Raw genomic sequence first — 19,819 nt, forward strand, 5'->3', positions numbered from 1 at the left:
AACTGTACAGTTCGGCTCGCAGATTACGCTTTTTTTGGAATGGTGTAAATCCGTTCAGTAGTTGCTGAGGAAATTAAAGTTAAAGTCAATTATATATCTATACGCGCGCACATGTGCGCGCACCCAAACGGCTGCGCGCGCGAGCGGAATTTTGTTGCGTGACGTCTGTTAACGTTCGATTCGAAGGAAATCAGGAAGTGTTGACCGCCATTTTGTCATTGCGAGTAAATATATTGTTGATTTCAAAGCGTTGGAATATGGAAAGGGGAGAAGGTAGAGATTGTTTTGCTGCGTAGGTTTTCTCAGGGTGTGCAGTAAGGCCCTTAAACGCGAAAATATATATATATATTTTTTTTTTAAATGTTGCGTGGTGCGCGCACTCGGTCGCGCACACCTTTTTACAAGAGTGTGAAAATGGAGATAAATCAGAAGTTTGAGTGCTTAGATATAAGGTGGCTCTGAAAAGAGCCATTGTGTTAATTGAGTGTTTTCTGCATTTATAAGTAAGTACCGATGCAGAGCCTGATGTTGCAGAGGAAGATTCTGTTTCCCTCATTCGTGAAATGAACTCCGTCTCTCCTATAGACGTCTTGCATGTGGTATCGCAAGTTGTTGTGGTAAATAGAACCCATGCTATAATCTCTGAGGAACGCAGAAACAGATTTATTTACATGTCTCCTTGCTTTCTCAAATTGTGCACAATGGTGATTGGAGCAATTCCATTTCTGTCTTTGGCATATTTTGGAATATACCAAGGCAGATTGAGGAAAAAGTGTCATCAATTGTCGAAAGGTGTCTTTTAGAAGCATTTCCAGACCTACCCCAGTGATTGTGCCTAGATCGTTCCCACCACAGTGCACAATTATAAGGTCTGGTTCTGGGAGATGCATAAAAGTTTTCACCAATGGAATCAATTGGTGACATTTCAATCCTCTTTTGGAAATCCATGTTATGTGTACATTTGGTAAGCTGAGGTTGCAAATTCGTCTGCTTACTGCATATTTTTCAGTCCAGTGAATATAACTGTGTCCTATTAGCCAGACCTTCATTTTCAAGGGATTTGTAGTCGTCCTCCGATCGGTTCTGGAAGTGGAATGGTAGTTAGAAGTTGAAATTCTAAATAAAGAAAAAGGAAGAGGCTGGGTGTGGTTTAAAAAATAAAAATGATTGGTTGATTGTAAGAAGTGGAGATTGAACAGTACGTTGCATGTTAATGTTTATGTTAAACGAAAAGTACTATTGGGTGTGAAAAAAAAAGACATGTAACAGAGCTGTGGATTGGCAGGTGTTTCTGGAGGGAAAACAGTGTTGTTACTTTGCTGTAGAACGTTGAGATATGAACTTTTGACCTGTGCCTTCAGCCAGGTGCAGAATGAGGTGTTACCATGGAAACAGCCAGAGATGGCAGTGGGTGATGGGTGAGTTTTATGTGACATTGAAAATATTGTGAGGGAGAACCAACTGAAATGTAATTGCTTACGTTACGCGCTCCGCATTGCTTCCGGGAAGCTGCGCTTCGCGCCTCGCGCACCGGAGCACTTCCGGGTGCGCTAACGCGGCGCGTCATATGACGGATTACGCAAGAACGCGATACGTCGTTGGGGCTCCACCGGAACTGATCGAATTGGTAGTCTACAGTGTTTCTGGATGTTTCAGACTGAAGCTGGCGTCAGCATGAGAGCACCTCGTGGCTACGTCGTGGCCATTCCGCGAGCAATCATGGCAGTCGCTCCCCACCGGAAGTCTGCAGGAGTCGGGGGCCTCGGTGACTCTTGTAGAATCTTCAAGGCTGACGGGACGCTTTTGGGAATGGGGCTCATGCCCTAGCAGTCAAGCGTCCGAGTTCCAGGGTTGCCCAGAGCCATCCTTGCAGGCCAGGCCCAAGTCTGTGGAGCCGACCGCCATTTCCTGAGCTCCGTGGCAGCCGCCTGTTGCTGTATCGGAAGAGTGGGTGCAATTCAGCCCGATGGAGGGTGAGATGGTGTAAATGTGATGGTTGGACCAGGGCACCGCAGGACGTGTCTTCAGGTCAAACGGATTGTGGGGCAAGGTCCAGAATGGAAGAGGCATTAAAAGGCAAGAAGTTCCGCCTGACCCCGGGAGCCGGCCGCCTATGTCGTGGGCGATCTCAGGCCATACCAGGGGAACAAGACTTGGGGAGGGGGCAGGAGCCAAGCGCCCCCTCCGAGTCCGCGTTTCTTGGACCCTGAAGTATGGCACTCAACATTCAGAACTTATGACATTTGTGCAAGGCAGGGACATCGAAGCCTCTCAGGGACCAAGTATATCCAGAGTCCTTCCTACAGAAGGTAGTGGGGGTGGCGGCATTAGCAAGGCATCCCCCCACACAACTTGTCGGACCCTGAAGTATGGTTCTCAACATCCAGAACTTATGACATTTGTGCAAGTCAGGGATATCCAGAGTCCTTCCTACAGAAGGTGGTGGGGGTGGCGGCATTAGCAAGGTATCCCCCCACACAACTTGTCGGACATGACCTCTGGATGTACTGGGTGTTCAATTTCAGAATTGAAACTACTAAGAAGCAATTAGAAGTGTTGTTTTCATGTTGCAGTAGGTTCCATGTAAATAGTTATTTAATACAACGTTTTATCCTGTTACTTTGCTGGTGTGTTGTATATATTTATAATATTTGCATAGTGTTTGTCGTTATTTTGGGCGGGGTGGGTGGCGGAGCCGAGCTGTCTTGCAGCCATCATGGCGTCGAGCTCGGTTCCTCTCTCTATATTCATGTTTTTTCTAACGATTTATATGTTATAGTTTGCTAGCACGATACAGCGGATAGTTCGCATTTTATATATATGTCCTTTTTAAAAACTAAATAGAGTATTGCGAGTTTATGCTTATTTGTGAACAGAGGATGACCCAAAGAGAACCAATTTTGAACAATCATAGGCTATTGGCAGTGGGCAGAGAGGCCATGACACAGAAAATGGCTGTTACTTACGTGCATGATGGGGCCTAAAAGGGACTAGATGGCGTGGCCACTGTTTCGCGACTTTCACTTTACTTTTAACAATGGCTGTGGTGAACATAAATGAACGCCGCTTATGTATACCTAATTGTAGTCATTTTCCACAAAAAAGCTTTTGATATTTGCTATTAAAAAACAAAGAAAAGCACTGAAAAAACCATAGGTTATAGACCTTATATAGTTAAATATCTGAAGTCCATCTCTGCACTGCATGGAGATACAGGTCGTCGATCAGAAGATGTGCTGGCCACCTCTAATGGTAATAGCGTGGCCAGGGCTCTTGTCGTTGCCTCTGCAAATTGCAGAGGGTGCACTTGTTTGACATGCCGCACCATGGTATGTATGGAAAAGAAATATTTTTTTGCTGGATTTCTTCTTAAGAGAACCAAGTCACATATTGTGCAGGTTACTTTTGGTGCATTCACTTTCTTTTGATCTTCAGGATAAGTGAAAAATTGCCAGATGAAAGATTTATTTTTTCTTATTAAAGGTAGTCGATCATTTTGGTCAGATTCGGAAGATGAATGAGATACGGTAGCCATTTCACCAAAGTCTTCCAAAAGATGTAGGACGTTGTTGTCTCCTGAGAGTAGAAAAGATAGTGAGGGAAGTGGGCGGAGTGCTGCGTGTAAATTCCAGAATTGAAACTATTAAGAACCAATTGAAAGTAATGTTTTCATGTTGCAGTAGGCTGCCATGTAAATAGTTATTTAATAAAACGTTTTACCCTGTTACTTTGCTGGTGTGTTGTGTATCTTTATAATATTTGTCGTTATTTTGGGTGGGGTGGACGGCGGAGCCGAGCTGTCTTGCAGCCATCATGGCGTCGAGCTCGGTTTCTCTCACTAGTTTCATATTTCTCATGAGGGGTTGTTCCTAATTTTTCTATTTTAGCGAGGTCAAAAAAAGATCTCATCAGTGGCCTACTGATTTTGCTCGATTCCTTTTGTTTTTTCTAACGATTTATATGTTATAGTTTGCTAGCACGATACAGCGGCTAGTCCGCATTTTATATATATGTCCTTTTTATTAGGGGTGTCTTCCGGTGGAGTCGGACGATCTTCCTCTAATAAACGGTTCGGGTTGAACCAACTACCATCATGATTTTGTATATCTTCTGAGCTGGATTTAAGCACACAATTGTTAAAGTATGAAACGTTTTATATTTCTAAAAAAAATACCAAGGTGTGTACATCCGGTAACGCACGAAAGTTTAAAAAGACATTCGGCTCCATTTACTGAAAAGTTTCATAAGAATAAAAAAGAAGTCTAGGTACAGTCTCTTTGACGTACTATAAGTTCTTTGAGGGGTGTATGAAGAATTTCAATAAGTTCAAATCGCAACGTTTTCACGAAATATATAGGCCTGTGCGCGCACTCGGTCGCGCACGAAAGCCTGGAAATGCGATATCCATTTTATTGACAACTGTTGCCGAGAGTGCGCACACCGGGTCGCGCACGAAAGTTTAGTAAGGCTATTTTTATTTACAGACAAATTTTAATGTGTTTAAAAAAAGGCAAGGTACAGACTTTCGAATTCTGTATTGCTTTACAAGGAGTCTCTATGGAACTTGAACAGTGAAGAAAATGGCTTGTTTTCGAAAAAAATATTGCCAGAACTTTATTGCCAAAAGTATAGGTTGCATACACAACATTTTTCTGAATTAGCATTTTAAAAACCAATGAAATTCAAAGAAAAAACCATAGGTTTTACACACGTTATAGTTAGGAAGTAGCATTTAAAAAACCTATGAAATTCACTGAAAAAACCATAGGTTTGACACATGTTATAGTTAGCTGGAAATTTTACTGACATAAAACCAATGAAATTCCACGTTATAGTTAGTTGGACTCACTATAACTTGCGCGTGCAATGCACTGCTGATGACGTCACATATTACATCACTCATGACATGGTCAGTGACATCACTCATGACATCACTGATGACACCATCCAGTGAATATGTGTCTTTCTGAAAAATAAATATTAGTGAGTAATGTTTAAATATTTAAATATATATATTAGTGTTTCACTTTGTGTATAAGTGGCTACATGTGTTGGTAAGTAGCTACATGCGTATGTATATGGGTTATTAGATGTTTCTCTTAGTATCAGTATGAGTGTCTATATGGTTTGGTGGGGGTATTACTTAGCACATAGATGCATGAGTGACTGACTCTCTGTTTGTATGTGTTTTGAAGACAGCATATGTGCAGGACTGTATGGGTGGATGAGTGTGTATATGTGTTTGTTAGTGAGTGAATGACTGTCTCACTAGTGTCTTTATCAGTAACGACATATGTTTTAATCTAGTATATGTGAATATTGATGTATATAAGTGAGTATATGTGAGAGTAAGAAAAAACATGATTGCAAGATTTGATGATATATTTTTGTTTAATAAATGTAGAAACGAAAAGGTAACGAAGGTAAAACGTATCGAGGAAAAGGAGAGGAACATATTTATGATCTATATCAAATAAATGCTTACGTTAAGAATCCTATGTTGGAATGTAGACGGCCTAAACAGTAAAAGCAAAAGAAAATTAGTACAGGAAGAGATTAAACTGTATAACCCTAATATAGTGTTGCTGACGGAAACTCATATAAAATACCAAGACAGAAAGGTGTTAACCCAACTAGGCTATGAATTGGTTATTTGTACTTCTTTAAATGAGACTATAAGGGGGGGTCGCTATTTTAAAACAAAAAACGCTCCCAATAGAGATAATTAAAACAGCCTCTGATAACAGAGGTAGATGGGTAATAGCACAGATGCTAGGAGTGAAGGTTAAGCTGGTACTATGTGTGGTATATGGCCCAAATATTGATAAACCTAAAATCTATGAAGACCTAAGCTTAGAATTGTTAGAGTGGGAAGGGGAAACCATGATTGCTGGAGATTTTAACTGTGTTATGAACTATAAAATAGACTCTACGGGGCCAATGAACTTTAAACGAATGTATAAAGTAAGAGCTGCAATTTTAGAGCTTGCAAGATTAAACAACATTAGAGATTTATGGCGGTCCAAACATCCCAGGGTGCCCGGGTGCCCGGCTTTACTTACTACTCTGCCCGCACCGATCATGCTCTAGGATTGACATGGTATGGGCCTCGCAACATATTTTAGAAAAGTGTGCGATTGAAATCTGTCCCAAAGTCACATCGGATCATAACCCTCTTCTTTTGGATGTTAATTTGGAAAATCGGAATGTAAAACCACGAAAGTTCACTTTTCCTAGACATTTGCTAGTTGACCAAACATTCATCTCACTAATTAAAAAACACATACAAGAATTTATTGAGCTAAATGTTGATACTGCTAGTATCAATATGGTATGGGATGCTTGTAAGTGTAGCATTAGAGGGTGTGTCCAGCAATATGTATACAGGCTCAATGCAGAAAATTATAATAAAAATAAAGATAAGACATCTAAATTGTTGGACCTGGAAACACAATTGGCTGAAGCGACTTTGCACTCAAAAAGCTATATTGAGGGGCTTAGAGCACAACTGGTGGAATTGCAAGCTGGACTCAGAAAAGAGCTGAGAGAAAGATATGCGGTTAAACTACATAAATACAAGTTAGATCAATATGAAGGTGGTGACTGTATAGGAAAAATATTGGCTTTTAAAACGGCAGATAGAAAAGCAAAAACTAGAATAAAGGAAATAATCGGATCAGATTTAGTGATTTATGGACAAGAGGACCAAATATTAAATCAATTTGTTAAATGTTATCAACATTTATATACCCCAGAGGAGCCATCGAACGAAGCAGAGGTTGTAAAATATCTAGATCAATACCTAAGACCATCGCGAGCATTAAATCACGAAGTAATTCAGCAATTAAACTCTGATATTACTACTGAGGAGATCAAATTGGCTATCGATCATTTACCATTAGGTAAGGCGGTAGGTGAAGATTGCATACCAGGGTAACTATATAAATTGTGCTATCAAGAGCTGGCTCCACTACTACAAAAAGTTATTAACTAAATTACTGTCTCTAAACAATCACCACCTTCATGGAAACTTGCTAAAATCATATTCTTTCTGAAGAAGGGAAAACCGGAAAAAGAGTGCGGCTCATATCGGCCCATATCTCTACTCAACTCTGATGTGAAAATTTTTTCAAAAATTTTAGCTAATCGGCTAGCACCCCATATGCCGGATATTGTCAATCCCCAACAACATGGTTTTGTGATTGGTAGAGATACTACATTGCATGTTAATACTTCCATAACTGCTTTGGATGTAGCTGAAACGACTAACACCCCACTCGGTATGATAATGTTAGATGCTGAAAAAGCATTTGACCGAGTGGGGTGGGAATATCTGTGGACAGTATTATTTAAAATGGGCATAAATGGTTTTTATTTAGATTGGGTTAAATCTCTCTATGATGATCCACGGGCCGTGATCAGCTATGGAGGTATAGATTCTGATAACTTCAAGATTGCAAGAGGTACAAGACAGGGATGCCCTCTTTCCCCATTATTATTTGCTCTATCTCTAGAACCTTTTCTAAATGCTTTAAATGATCAAATCAATATAACTCCAGCTCAACATGGGGATATAACTCTTAAATTAACTGCCTTTGCGGATGATATCGCAATATATACATCGGATGTTTGTAAATCTATGCCCGCAATTATAGAAGAAGCACATAAGTATGGGAAAATCTCCGGGTATAAGTTAAATGTTAACAAAACCCAAATTATACTTAACTATACTCCGGCTACATGTAGCTTTAAAACCTGTAATGAAGCCGTATACTTAGGTATTAAGCTTACTGCCAAAGTGGAGAAAATTGTGGAAATAAACTATGGGTCATTCCTTAAAGATACGGCTGCGAGTTTTAAAAAATGGCACAAGATACCTTTGAGTTTGTTAGGGAGATTAAACTTGATAAAGATGAAAATTTTACCTAAGTTCCTTTATCTGTGCAGAGCCATACCGCTTCAACCAAACAAGCTTTTTTTTAGAAAATTGGATGGCATCTGTAGTAGCTTTATTTGGGGGTATAAAAAAGCACGAAGGGCGGTAAAATTTTTGACATTTCCAATCTCTAAAGGGGGTCTAACGTTGCCGGATTTTAACCGTTATTTTTTAGCTACTTTTCTTTTACGCACCAGGAGCCTATTAAAAAATACCCCCTCTTTATTTTTTCATCAATACATGTTGGGGGCAGATGCTAATCAATTTCTACTACGGGTCCATGATCCAAATTATTTCAAAAGAGTAAAGTTTAAGACTGCAAAACATGCCATACGAATTTGGGATAAAATTCTGCACACTAGTAATAGTTCATTTTTTGCTCACTGCACCATCAGGATTCAAGCAAGCCGGGCCGACGACGGCTGAAATGCCAGAAACCGGTCCCCGGAAGCTTGTCTCCTTTCCAGTGAAGAATTGGCTTGGTAGTCTGGTCTGCCCTGTTCCCATGATGAACTGGGCCAGGGACAGACTAATTTGCATGTAGCCAGGTTCTGAGCTGGGATGGTGCAGTGAGCTAAAAAACGATGATGGATCAAGCCCTGATCTTTGGACTGGGTAAGTGTGGTCTGCTTAATTCAGACACTCTGTTCATCACCACCCCCTTTTCTGAATCGATTTTGGCCACTATAGGTGTGGCAGGGTATACTCAGACATGAGTCCCTTGCTCACTGCACCATCAGGATTCAAGCAAGCCGGGCCGACGACGGCTGAAATGCCAGAAACCGGTCCCCGGAAGCTTGTCTCCTTTCCAGTGAAGAATTGGCTTGGTAGTCTGGTCTGCCCTGTTCCCATGATGCACTGGGCCAGGGACAGACTAATTTGCATGTAGCCAGGTTCTGAGCTGGGATGGTGCAGTGAGCTAAAAAACGGTGATGGATCAAGCCCTGATCTTTGGACTGGGTAAGAGTGGTCTGCTTAATTTAGACACTCTGCTCATCACCAGCCCCTTTTCTGAATCGATTTTGGCCACTATAGGTGTGGCAGGGTATACTCAGACATGAGTCCCTTGCTCACTGCACCATCAGGATTCAAGCAAGCCGGGCCGACGACGGCTGAAATGCCAGAAACCAGTCCCCGGAAGCTTGTCTACTTTCCAGTGAAGAATTGGCTTGGTAGTCTGGTCTGCCCTGTTCCCATGATGCACTGGGCCAGGGGCAGACTAATTTGCATGTAGCCAGGTTCTGAGCTGGGATGGTGCAGTGAGCTAAAAAACGGTGATGGATCAAGCCCTGATCGTTGGACTGGGTAAGAGTGGTCTGCTTAATTCAGACACTCTGTTCATCACCACCCCCTTTTCTGAATCGATTTTGGCCACTATAGGTGTGGCAGGGTATACTCAGACATGAGTCCCTTGCTCACTGCACCATCAGGATTCAAGCAAGCCGGGCGGACGACGGCTGAAATGCCAGAAACTGGTCCCCGGAAGCTTGTCTACTTTCCAGTGAAGAATTGGCTTGGTAGTCTGGTCTGCCCTGTTCCCATGATGCACTGGGCCAGGGACAGACTAATTTGCATGTAGCCAGGTTCTGAGCTGGGATGGTGCAGTGAGCTAAAAAACGGTGATGGATCAAGCCCTGATCTTTGGACTGGGTAAGAGTGGTCTGCTTAATTCAGACACTCTGTTCATCACCACCCCCTTTTCTGAATCGGTTCTATGATATAGCCATACCATATACTCTTAAGTGCATTATAATCCTTGCGGTTAATGCTAACTTTGGTTTGGCTTTATAAAAACATGTTGTGTAAGGTGTCAAACACTTTGGACTACTATCTTCCCCCCCCCCCCCGCCAGTCCTGGCGGCGGGTGTAGCATTCCACTCTTCTAAAGGGAGAAGACATGTTGTTACTGGTAAACCCGGTTAAAGTTACACAGAGCCCCAGTATCACAAAATGGATGCTGCTGCCACAGACACGAGTCTGCCCTCCTGCTGCTGGACAAAACTCCGGCAGGGGAGGCCTGGACAATAGGTTTCCTGTCCAGGGAGGTGCTAGCACCTCCCTAGACAGGCTTTAGTGTATTGGGGCAGGGTGGGTTGCATTCAGTGAATACTTTTCAGGCACTGCCCTGGGCACCCAAGGTCCTCCATGCATTTCCCAGTTCAAACCGGTTGCTGGGCCTCTCAGCCCCAGCTCTGGCATGAAACTGGACAAAGGGGAAGGGCTGTAACCCGACCCTCCCCAGGTCCACCCATAGGAGGGGCCTTAGAGTTAGTTCAACCCCTAAACTTACTATAAGCATAGAACCCCAGTCTCTAGGACTTTGGATTACCCTGGACAAAACTCTGTAACATATTTCTTGGACCTTAGACATTCCATATCGACTGGAAGATGGAAGAAATCTCCCTTGTGGTCAAGGAGTGAACACCCTGTTCAAACAGGCACCAACTGCATCTTTGCCGGACTGCAGTTTCGAGGCTCCCGACGGACCCGAAGAATCTGTGACTCAGGACATGGACTTCCAGACATCTCTGATGCTGACCTGTGCTCCCAGCAAAGCAGAGACCTCTAGCGGAAACGAGAGACTTGGGACCAGAACTCCAGGACATCCTGCATTTTGCAACCTGCACCTACTTCCCGAGGTATCCTGAAGTTGTGCATTGGGGTGCTTGAAGCAGTAGCCCTGAACACCTTTTGCACTGAGGCCCACACTCCATGAATGTCCCGTGGGCCCACTTTGTGCATTTCAGCTTGACGCATCTTTGCAGTTTCTAGTCTGTTGGCTAATGAGCCCCCAAGAAGACCAATCCTTGATTTACTTTACTTTCCTGGTTGCTCCAGGCTTGTTCCAACTTCTCCCCAAAAAAGAAGTTCCTCAGACCTTGCTGGTCTGCACCGAAGCCAATCTTGATATCTTGTGTGGATTGCGTTTGCCAAGGCTTGTTGGGTCCAATCTGTATACCGATACCGCAGTCAACTAGATCCTTTGTGGTACAGCTGGAATCCAGCTCCTGGTCATCGTCAATGGCTCCTGGACCTCGTGGCTGAAGAGACAAACTTTACCTTTTCACCTGAAATCACCTGACATGGGCTGGCAGCTTCCCACCGCCATCCCGGTCACTGGCTAGTGACCCAGACTCCGTCCCTTCTGCTTTCAGGTTCTTCACATCTCCGATCCACCCTTGGATCCACCGGACACTTTTCCTCTGGTTGCCTGCAGCACTTCTTCGCAGCTCTCTATTGGAATCGACGACGAAACCTGACACGAAAAAGCACCTATGCACCCGGCTTCCCTGGGTGAGGTAACATGAGTACTCCGGTGCTCCCATGGGTATTGACTCTCCAAGTGTCCTAGTCTAAAAGGGTTCCATAGCAGTTCACCTCCTTGTACCCTTAATCTCCATAGAAAGTCAATGGTAAGCCGCGCTGTGTTTAGACACTGCACGGGTCTCCCATGGGCCTCATACATCCTAACCTCAGGTTGTTCCTAGAAGCCCCTGACGATTCCCCAGGCTCTAGGCCTGCTTTCTATTCCACTCGTGGTTCTTAAACCACTATTTTAGTATATGGTTTGTGAGGCCCCTAGAGCATAACGTATACAGTACAACGTGTGCTAATTAAATTCCTTGTATTGTACTTTTTACCCCTGACCTCATAAAGAGTGCAGAGGGGTTGTGTTTAGAATAAATACATATATATTTGAAATATACCTTGTGTGGTGTGCTTTCATTTGGTATTCAAGAGATTATAAATGGTAAAACAACTCCCTTAACTTGTCTCTAAGTCTTAGCCTGAAGGCTGCTCTCCACAGCTACCACTTGGATAGCTTTCTATAAAGGTTGTGTTTAACCTACCAAACAATAAGGGTCATTTGGACTGGTGCAGGGTGCCCACTAGAATAGTGGACAGCTTATGCTAGGCCAACTTCTCACAACGACTCTATAGGCAAATTACCTCAAAATTTTGATTTTTTTTTCTTTTTAAACATAACCAATTTTACAGCAAGATTACTGCACTGTATTTGCATTAACGCGGGTCCTCTCTTTTAAACTTTGTTAGTGTACACATGAGCTATATGGTTTTAACATTTTGTTGCGTTTTGAGTAATCAAACAATAAATTTGAATTGAATGGAATTGAAAATACATTAAGGCTGCGCCACTTTCTTTAGATTTGACAAGCAGATTTTTTTTTTCTGTAAAAGCCCCAATGCCGTGGTTTCACTTTAGTAGCTGCCACACATCTTTAGGTAGATAGTGATTTTTTACAGAAAGGGGAACAGCCTTCATGCACGTGAAAGTGATGCAATGGGGCTTGGACAACAAAAAAATATATGCAGTGTAATAGGCCTCGCATTTGCAATGCAAATAGCTCAAACTCTCGTAAAACGAGACCAATTGCATTGCAAATGCTTGTTTAATTATTAGTCAGGGACCATTAACTCTAGGCACATTTAAAGGTTCTTTTTGTTTATATTTTCTGGTTAAAGTATGCACAAATGTGGGCTAAAAATGCAGGCTTTAGGTGATTTTCCTTATTTTTAAAATACAGGTTTGTTGGTAGAAAACTGTCCAGGTGCATCCCTTTATGCCTAGCATTGCTTTATTTTCCAAAATGCATTTTCATACTGTGGCAGCAAAAGTACTGGACACATTTAAGGAATAAGCCAAGTGGCCATGTAGGGGGTCTGGGACCCAGTGTAAAACGAGAAATGTAAAAAAAAAGTGTGGTTAACAAGTAATTGGTCTTTTAAAGACCTGTGAAATGCTCAGATGAGACGGAGATAAGACGCCAGCCAGGACCCCGGAAGCTCAAGCCCCCCCCCCCCCCACACTATGTGTGTCTGGGCGACACCTGCATCACCCGGGCTGACACGCGCCTTGGGGGGTGAGGGGTGATGGGCGGCTGAAGCCCTTCCTGTCCTATGGGCGTTGCGACTCATGCAACTCATTATCTCCATTTAGCCTAAAGTGTAGATGCAGTGGTCTCAAAATTACTGAAATGTGATGCAACCCTTGGGACTCGGTGCACCACCACGTGACGCTTCCAATCTTGACTAAACTCACACTGGCTCGTGCGCAGAACCACACTCCATGCCCTGCTCCAAAATCATCTTTGAAACAGTGATGCATTGGCTTTGCCAGAGGTTGTTGTATATGCGTGGGCAACGAGACATGTGCATGATGATGGGTGGAGATAAATGTTGATTCAATAAAGTGCCTTTGCACTTTGGAGATGAGAGCCTGCACTTGTTCCCATTCTTTGCACTTCTGAAAGCTATACGTGACTTGTGCAACCTGAGTGTGACCTTGAGTGACCTGTGCTCTCTTCTATTTGCAGGGCAACGTGAGCTGAGGATCCTCCTGGTCGGGAGGACGGGAGCGGGGAAAAGTGCGACCGGAAACAGCATCCTCGGGCGGAGAGAGTTTGTCTCCAGACTGTCTTCAAGTGCAGTGACAATTAAATGTAAGGAAAGGTCCTGTGAGAGGAACGGACAAAGGATCGTGGTCGTCGACACCCCTGGGCTGTTTGACCCCATGGTTCCAAATTCAGTGAGTGCTCGACAGATCGCTAAATGCGTGGTGAAGGCGGCCCCCGGGTCCCACGCCATCGTCCTGGTGATCCAGGCCGGTCACTTCAGCGACGAATATGCGGCGGCCGTGCAGGACATCCAGGCTCTGTTCGGAGAAGATGCTTCGAGGTACACGCTGGTCCTGTTCACACGGATGGATGACCTGGAGGCTGCTGGGGCCACCCTGGAAGAGCACATCAGAGACGCAGATCCCGGGTTGAGAGGGGTCGTTGAGGCCTGCGGGGGCCGCTACCTGGGCTTCAACAACCGGGCTCAGGGGGCGGCGCAGGAGCAGCAGGTGGAGGCGCTGATCTCACTGGTCCGGGGGATGGTGGAGGAGAACGGGGGCTCCCACTACACCACGGAGATGTTTCAGAGGGCGGAGGAGAAGATCCGGAGACGGGAGAGAGAGATCAGGGATGAGAGGCGGAGAGCTGGGCGAACAAATCAACAACTGCCGTCTATCCTCCCGACACAGGCACTAAAGAATTTAAAGCTAGACACGAGAGATAAGTTGAGTGACATCAGAGAGTCACTGAACCAGTTATTCAAACACCCCGAAAACAGCGATGAATGACGTAGAAAATAAGACTGCACGGGTTGCCATCCCCCCGCTTTCATTTTCTCTGTGAAACGTCTTGGGCTGACACTTATCACCTGCCACACTCACACATCTTCACTGCCACACTCCCACGTATTCACTGCCACACTCACACATCTTCACTGCCACACGTACACTTGTTCACTGCTACACTCACACTTATTCACTGCACACTCCACACCTATATTTTTGTCCTCAGTGAATGGAATTAGAACAATTAAACCAAAGGAGTGACCTTCCGGTCCGAGGCTTCTCAATAGCAACACCCAGGACTCGCGCATGAACAGTAAAAATAAAAGATGTGAATTTAAACTTGTGAGCGGCACCTTTACAAGACAAACCCATGTATTCTTTACAAATAAAGTAGAGTTTTTAGCAAATCACTTATCATTCCTGTGACAATATGCATGTCCAGGTAGGGTGGGTTTCTACGGGTACAGGGTAATCGTGCATGCATTAATACATATGAAGAACTATTGGTACTCCAATAATATTCCATAAAACATGTCCTGTCCTCACATTGTCCTGGTCTTGTTCTTTGCCAACAACTCCCACTGTGCATCCCCCAGAGCCTGACTGACACACCTGCATGTGCTGCTCGTTACATGCTCCAATGAGTTGCAATCCTGCCACGTCATGGGGTGTGAATTAGGGTCTCAGGTAGTGCCGGAGCCTTGAAGCGTGAATCCTGACCTGCTCCCAGATTTGACTTCTTTCAATAAAAGTGCTATTTTTAAAAGCTCCTCAAAACAGCTTCAACTTTATATAAAATATTAAAAAGAAGAAAACATAACGTCAGATGTTTACAGTGCAAACAGTAACATAAGTGTCCAAGATCAATGATCTTGCCTGTTTCTGCCTGCAAAGGGACAGAGAGGGGTCTTACGGCATTCTTCTAATAGGAAATTTACAATATTAAAATGCCTCTGTCTTCTCTTCAGATCAACGATGCTTACCACCAAGAGCATTTCATGGTATGTTGGTACCATAAGTGTAGATCTTCACGTTGCACCCCCCAAATTTGTATCCGCCGTTAAAATAATGCCCCATGTGACAATTCATAGAATATAATGTTAATAGGCTAGTCCAATTTCAATTTTCAAAAAGCTTTTATTCGATTTGTAAACAAATCATACAAGCGAAACATAAAATCAATTCATTACATTAAAAAAGGTTATTATGAGATACAAAATTTATACAGGGGAATCCAAAATATTTCATATAGGAGTAAGACACATAGTGACAAGCGTGAATCATTGGATCATAATTAAATTAAAAATATAAAGATGACCAAAAGGTACGGAAGTTAAAATCGTACAGACAGGAATAAGTATATTGTCACACAATGCTTATCCTGGCAGCTGTACGCTAAATATCAAACCCCTGCCTAGATCATGAGAATATAAGTTGTTAGTTTTGAGATTAAAGTACAGACAGGACAATATAGAAATATAACCGCACTAAATGTTTCCTGGCAGCTGTACCATGAAAGGTATAAATAGCAAAAGGGAAAAAACATGTACAGACAGGATTGAAAATAGGTTATCACTACTAAAAAGTGCTCGTCCTGGCAGCTGTACATATTAAGAAAGTACAGACAGGAATGTAGAAATCATAGCAATACAATACTTTTCCTGGCAGCTGTACATTTCAAAATAAAGGTGGCAACAAAAAAACAAATATCTGCATTTTCTAGAGCTGATAGTAACACAAGGGCTTTCTTAAAAGACCGTATATTATATTTAATGAATATAGGTTTTAGATACCTTAATCTTAAAAAATGATAAAATTTGCAGAAAAGTAGGAAATGACAGCAACTCTGACGTGAAACGTTGTCACAAGGGCAGGGTGTTTCAGATTTCTGTTTCTGTATTGGAAACGCAACCAGATGGTGTACAATACCCAACCTGACGCGGGTTAAAACATATTGGTGAGATGGGCGGCAGACATATAGGAGATAGGTTTGTAGCCCAGTTGGTAAGTTAAGTTCTCTATAAAACTTCACAGTGGCTAGTTTACCATATACCTCATCACGCCCTTTTTTTTTTTGTACATTAGAAAAGTTTGTTTGATCTCTTTTTTAGGGATTTCTACCGCCAGTTCAGGGTCGAGAAGAACATCAATGTCAAACAAAGTTTTGTACCAAAAACGAATATATTTCAGCCAAAGTATACGTGAGGAAAAGTCCAGGCCTATACAGTCAAGAATAATTTCTTGAGTGAATCGAGTTTCTGGCTTAGCCCAAATAGAGCGCCACAATAAGAGTGGACGAACGGCTGCTAAGTCCGAGATAAACTCGACCCCAACCTCGTCATGAATTAATTGAATGGAAGCGGAGTGGGGGACACATAGCACTCTTCTTAAAAACTTGTTTTCCTCTTTTTGAAGAGAGGTGCCATCTATGTGGCCCCACACCCCCGCCCCATACAATGCCGAGGGAACACAGCGAATATTATAAATATTAATCATGTCTCGAATGCTTCTCGAGCCGAGCTTGGAAGCAAATCGAAAGACGCTGCTGGTCGAGCGAGTCATTTTCAACCTGGCATTATCAAGCTCTGATTTCCATGACCCATCACTAGCATAGGTAATTCCTAGGTAACAAAATGTTTTAACTTGTAACATTTTATCATTATCTAGATAAAAGTTGGACTTCAATTTATTGGCTGACTCACCGCACAACATAACATAGGTCTTGGATTTGTTTACACAGAGTCTCCTGTTTTGTATAAACAACATAAAACTGTCGATAAGACGCTGTAAGCCTATCTGAGTGCGGGATAAAAGTACCGCGTCATCCGCGTAAAGTAAGATTGAGACAGAATTGCCTCCAATCTGCGGAGCATCTGACGGTATAGTAGCCAGAGTGCGATCAACACAGTTAATAAAAAGGGAAAATAGGAGAGGAGCTAGTACGCATCCTTGGCGGATGCCCCTAGATACCTTGAAGAATGGTGTGCATTCACCTTGGGTGCCATATCGGACTTTACAAGAAAGTTTCTGGTAAAGCCTTGCCAGAAAATGTACTATTTCATTCGGTGCTCCTAACTCCAGTAAAACCTGCCAAAGAATACCGTGATCAACTAAATCAAATGCGCTGCTCAGATCAGCAAAACATAAAAATAAGTTGCCCTTTTTGGCCACTGTATATTTATTAATTAAAAGATCCAAATTAACGCATTGCTCCACGGTGCCCATCCCCTTCCTGAAGCCATATTGCACTTTAGTTAGAATATTCATATCTTCTGCCCAGGTTTCTAGTCTTTTGAGCAGAATTCTACTCATTACCTTTACTGAGGCATCCAATAATGAAATTGGCCGATAATTGGAGGCCTCAGATTTGCTGCCTTTTTTAAATAGGGGGACAATAACCGATTGACCCCAAGAGGGGGGAATGTTGCCTTCCGCTGCACAGTTGAAGGTCCTAACCAGAATGGGGGCCCACAGATTTGGTTCTGTTTTCAATAAATCTATAGGCACCCCGTCGGGTCCCGGGGCCTTCCCCCCCTTACTATTTGCAAGGCCTTCTAGTCCCTCTTGCAGCGTGATCTCTAAAGGTATAGGTGTCCATATTGGCAAATCAGCTAGGGGTAGGGTTAAAGATACCCTATCTGGGTTAAAGATATTAGTGAAGTGAAAGACCCAGTCCTCACAAGCAACATAAGAAGTGATTTCTGGGATACCTTCTGTGTTTAGAAATGGACTATTGACTACTTCCCAGTAGAGTTTGCTATTTTTTGCCTCAACTGCATCATTCAATTTATCCCATGCTTCTCTCTGTAGGATCTTTTTCCTATTAGAGATAGCCAGTTTATAGTTGGTCCTTGCTTGTTTAGTTCTGTTGCCATCTCGGGGTTTGAGCCCTAAAGCATGCTTCAGTTCCCATAAGGCTACAGTACAGGGTTTATCAAACCATCCCAGTTTTACCGTTTTGTTAGCTGATGGTTTCTTAGTGAAAATACCCTCGATGATGGTGTTCATGTTAATAAATTGTAATATCAGAAGATCGGGGTTAAAAACGTCATTAAGACAATAACTAATCTCAGATTTACAGCTAACTATCACCTCCCTCTGTTTGGCCGTGGAATTAACCCCCGTCCATTTAATCCTCGGGCCATTGGGTCTGCAGGACACGATATCGGTAGTACAGGTTTCTCCAGCATTTTGTGTAACACCCCTTGAGGGAAGGGTGACACAGATACTGTTGTGGTCGCTAAGGCTTTCCTCTCTCACATACAGGTTTAAATAGTCACCATTACTTGAAAACAGGATGTGATCGATGAAAGTCCCGGCTTCCCTCCCTGTAAAGGTGGGGCAAATGACATACTGCTTATTTTTATTGCAATTTAACAAGGATAAATCTAATTTGGATAGCAGTTTGTTTAAAGTGGAGCCGTAATGGCAATGTGGAAAATGAGGAAAATCCTCACTCCTGCCCACACTCCCATTAAAGTTATCCGGCTCCACCCCAAAGCCGCATGGGTTACCCTTAGATAGCTGGCAAGGCTGTAGATTAAAGTCCCCAGCCCATAGGATGTCTGACTGCTTATTTGAAGTGCCCATGGCCTTAACAATTTCTTTTTCCAGGGGGTACAGGATAGTCCCTCTAGAGGCATCAAAGATGTTATTATAAAAGTTAACGAGGACCAAATCCTTTCCCTTGGCACACGCAATCCTTAGTACCTGGCTGTAGGCTCCCACATTTGAGCTACTTCTAACTTTGTGGGTTACCAATCTATTAGAAAGGAGAATCATAAGACCCCCCTTTGCCCTGCCTGAGTTAGATTTGGTGGCATTAAGGCAATAAGAAGAATAACCTTCTACATTGATATCCTCCTGACTCCAGGTCTCCTGGAGGAGGATTATATCAAACCCTTCTCCTATAAATCTAGACCAAAAAGGGGTATTTAATTTCCCTGCAATACCGGCAATATTCCAAGAGATCTAAAAAAGATCGGCAGGCTTAGTTGCCTGAGCTGGTGTCCTTAAGGGCCCGATTACTGACCTACAGGTGGGAGATTGAATGTTGGGAGGATGGTGACTAAAAGGAGGGGGTTGGGTCAGAGAACTTTCAGATGCGGGGGCCCCAGATAAGACCATATGACCACTGGAAGATACAGGGGCCGCTGTAAGGGCAGAGTTTGGGCTGGCAGGGTCAGATCGCGCAACCACACCAGATGCCAACCGCCTGTTGACAGGTTGTGTAGATGGTGGTGGGACATAAAGTCAATCAACCATCTCCAGGCAGTCAAATCTGTTAGCGGTTTGGATGCCCTGCCACCCGCCATCTGCAAAACGGTTGTTATTGGGATACCAGGGACGAGGTACCCAATCCCTACCTCTGTACTGTTGGATTTGCCATAGGTCGCCATAGTCCCATTGGTGTTCTTGGTTCATAGCCCAATTTGGCAGTGGAATTGGGTAATGGTAATTAGGAGTAGGGGGGTAGAAAAAGGAGAGTCGGTGAGTATCGATACCCCCTTTCTTCTCTAAATCAGGCCATGAACAGATATGGTTCACAGTAGAGGCATCCTCACATGTGACGATGATACAATCCCCTTGAATGCTCTTGGGACTCTTCCCCACCCAGGATACCCTGGGTACCGAAGATATTCTACAGGTGGTTGGGGGCTTCAAAGGCCTATTAATACTGAGCCACTGCAGAATTTTGTTCCGAAGGGACCAGTGGGGTTCATCAGTTCCTTCTGGAAGTT

At 43.4% G+C, this 19,819-nt stretch overlaps 1 protein-coding gene across 1 annotated transcript in view; it reads left to right on the forward strand.

The window, feature by feature from the left end:
- The window catches only part of LOC147725126 (GTPase IMAP family member 8-like), a 325,563-nt gene extending 311,482 nt beyond the window's left edge, over window positions 1–14,081 (forward strand). The window contains exon 3 of the mRNA XM_086918181.1: window positions 13,210–14,081. Within this exon, the coding sequence (XP_086774307.1) occupies window positions 13,210–14,081 (872 nt within the window). The remainder of the gene's footprint in view (window positions 1–13,209) is intronic.
- Window positions 14,082–19,819: the final 5,738 nt, after the last annotated feature.

The sequence above is a fragment of the Lissotriton vulgaris genome, chromosome 4_1 (assembly GCF_964263255.1).
Source record: "Lissotriton vulgaris chromosome 4_1, aLisVul1.2, whole genome shotgun sequence".
In the NCBI taxonomy this organism is placed as follows: Eukaryota; Metazoa; Chordata; class Amphibia; order Caudata; family Salamandridae; genus Lissotriton; species Lissotriton vulgaris.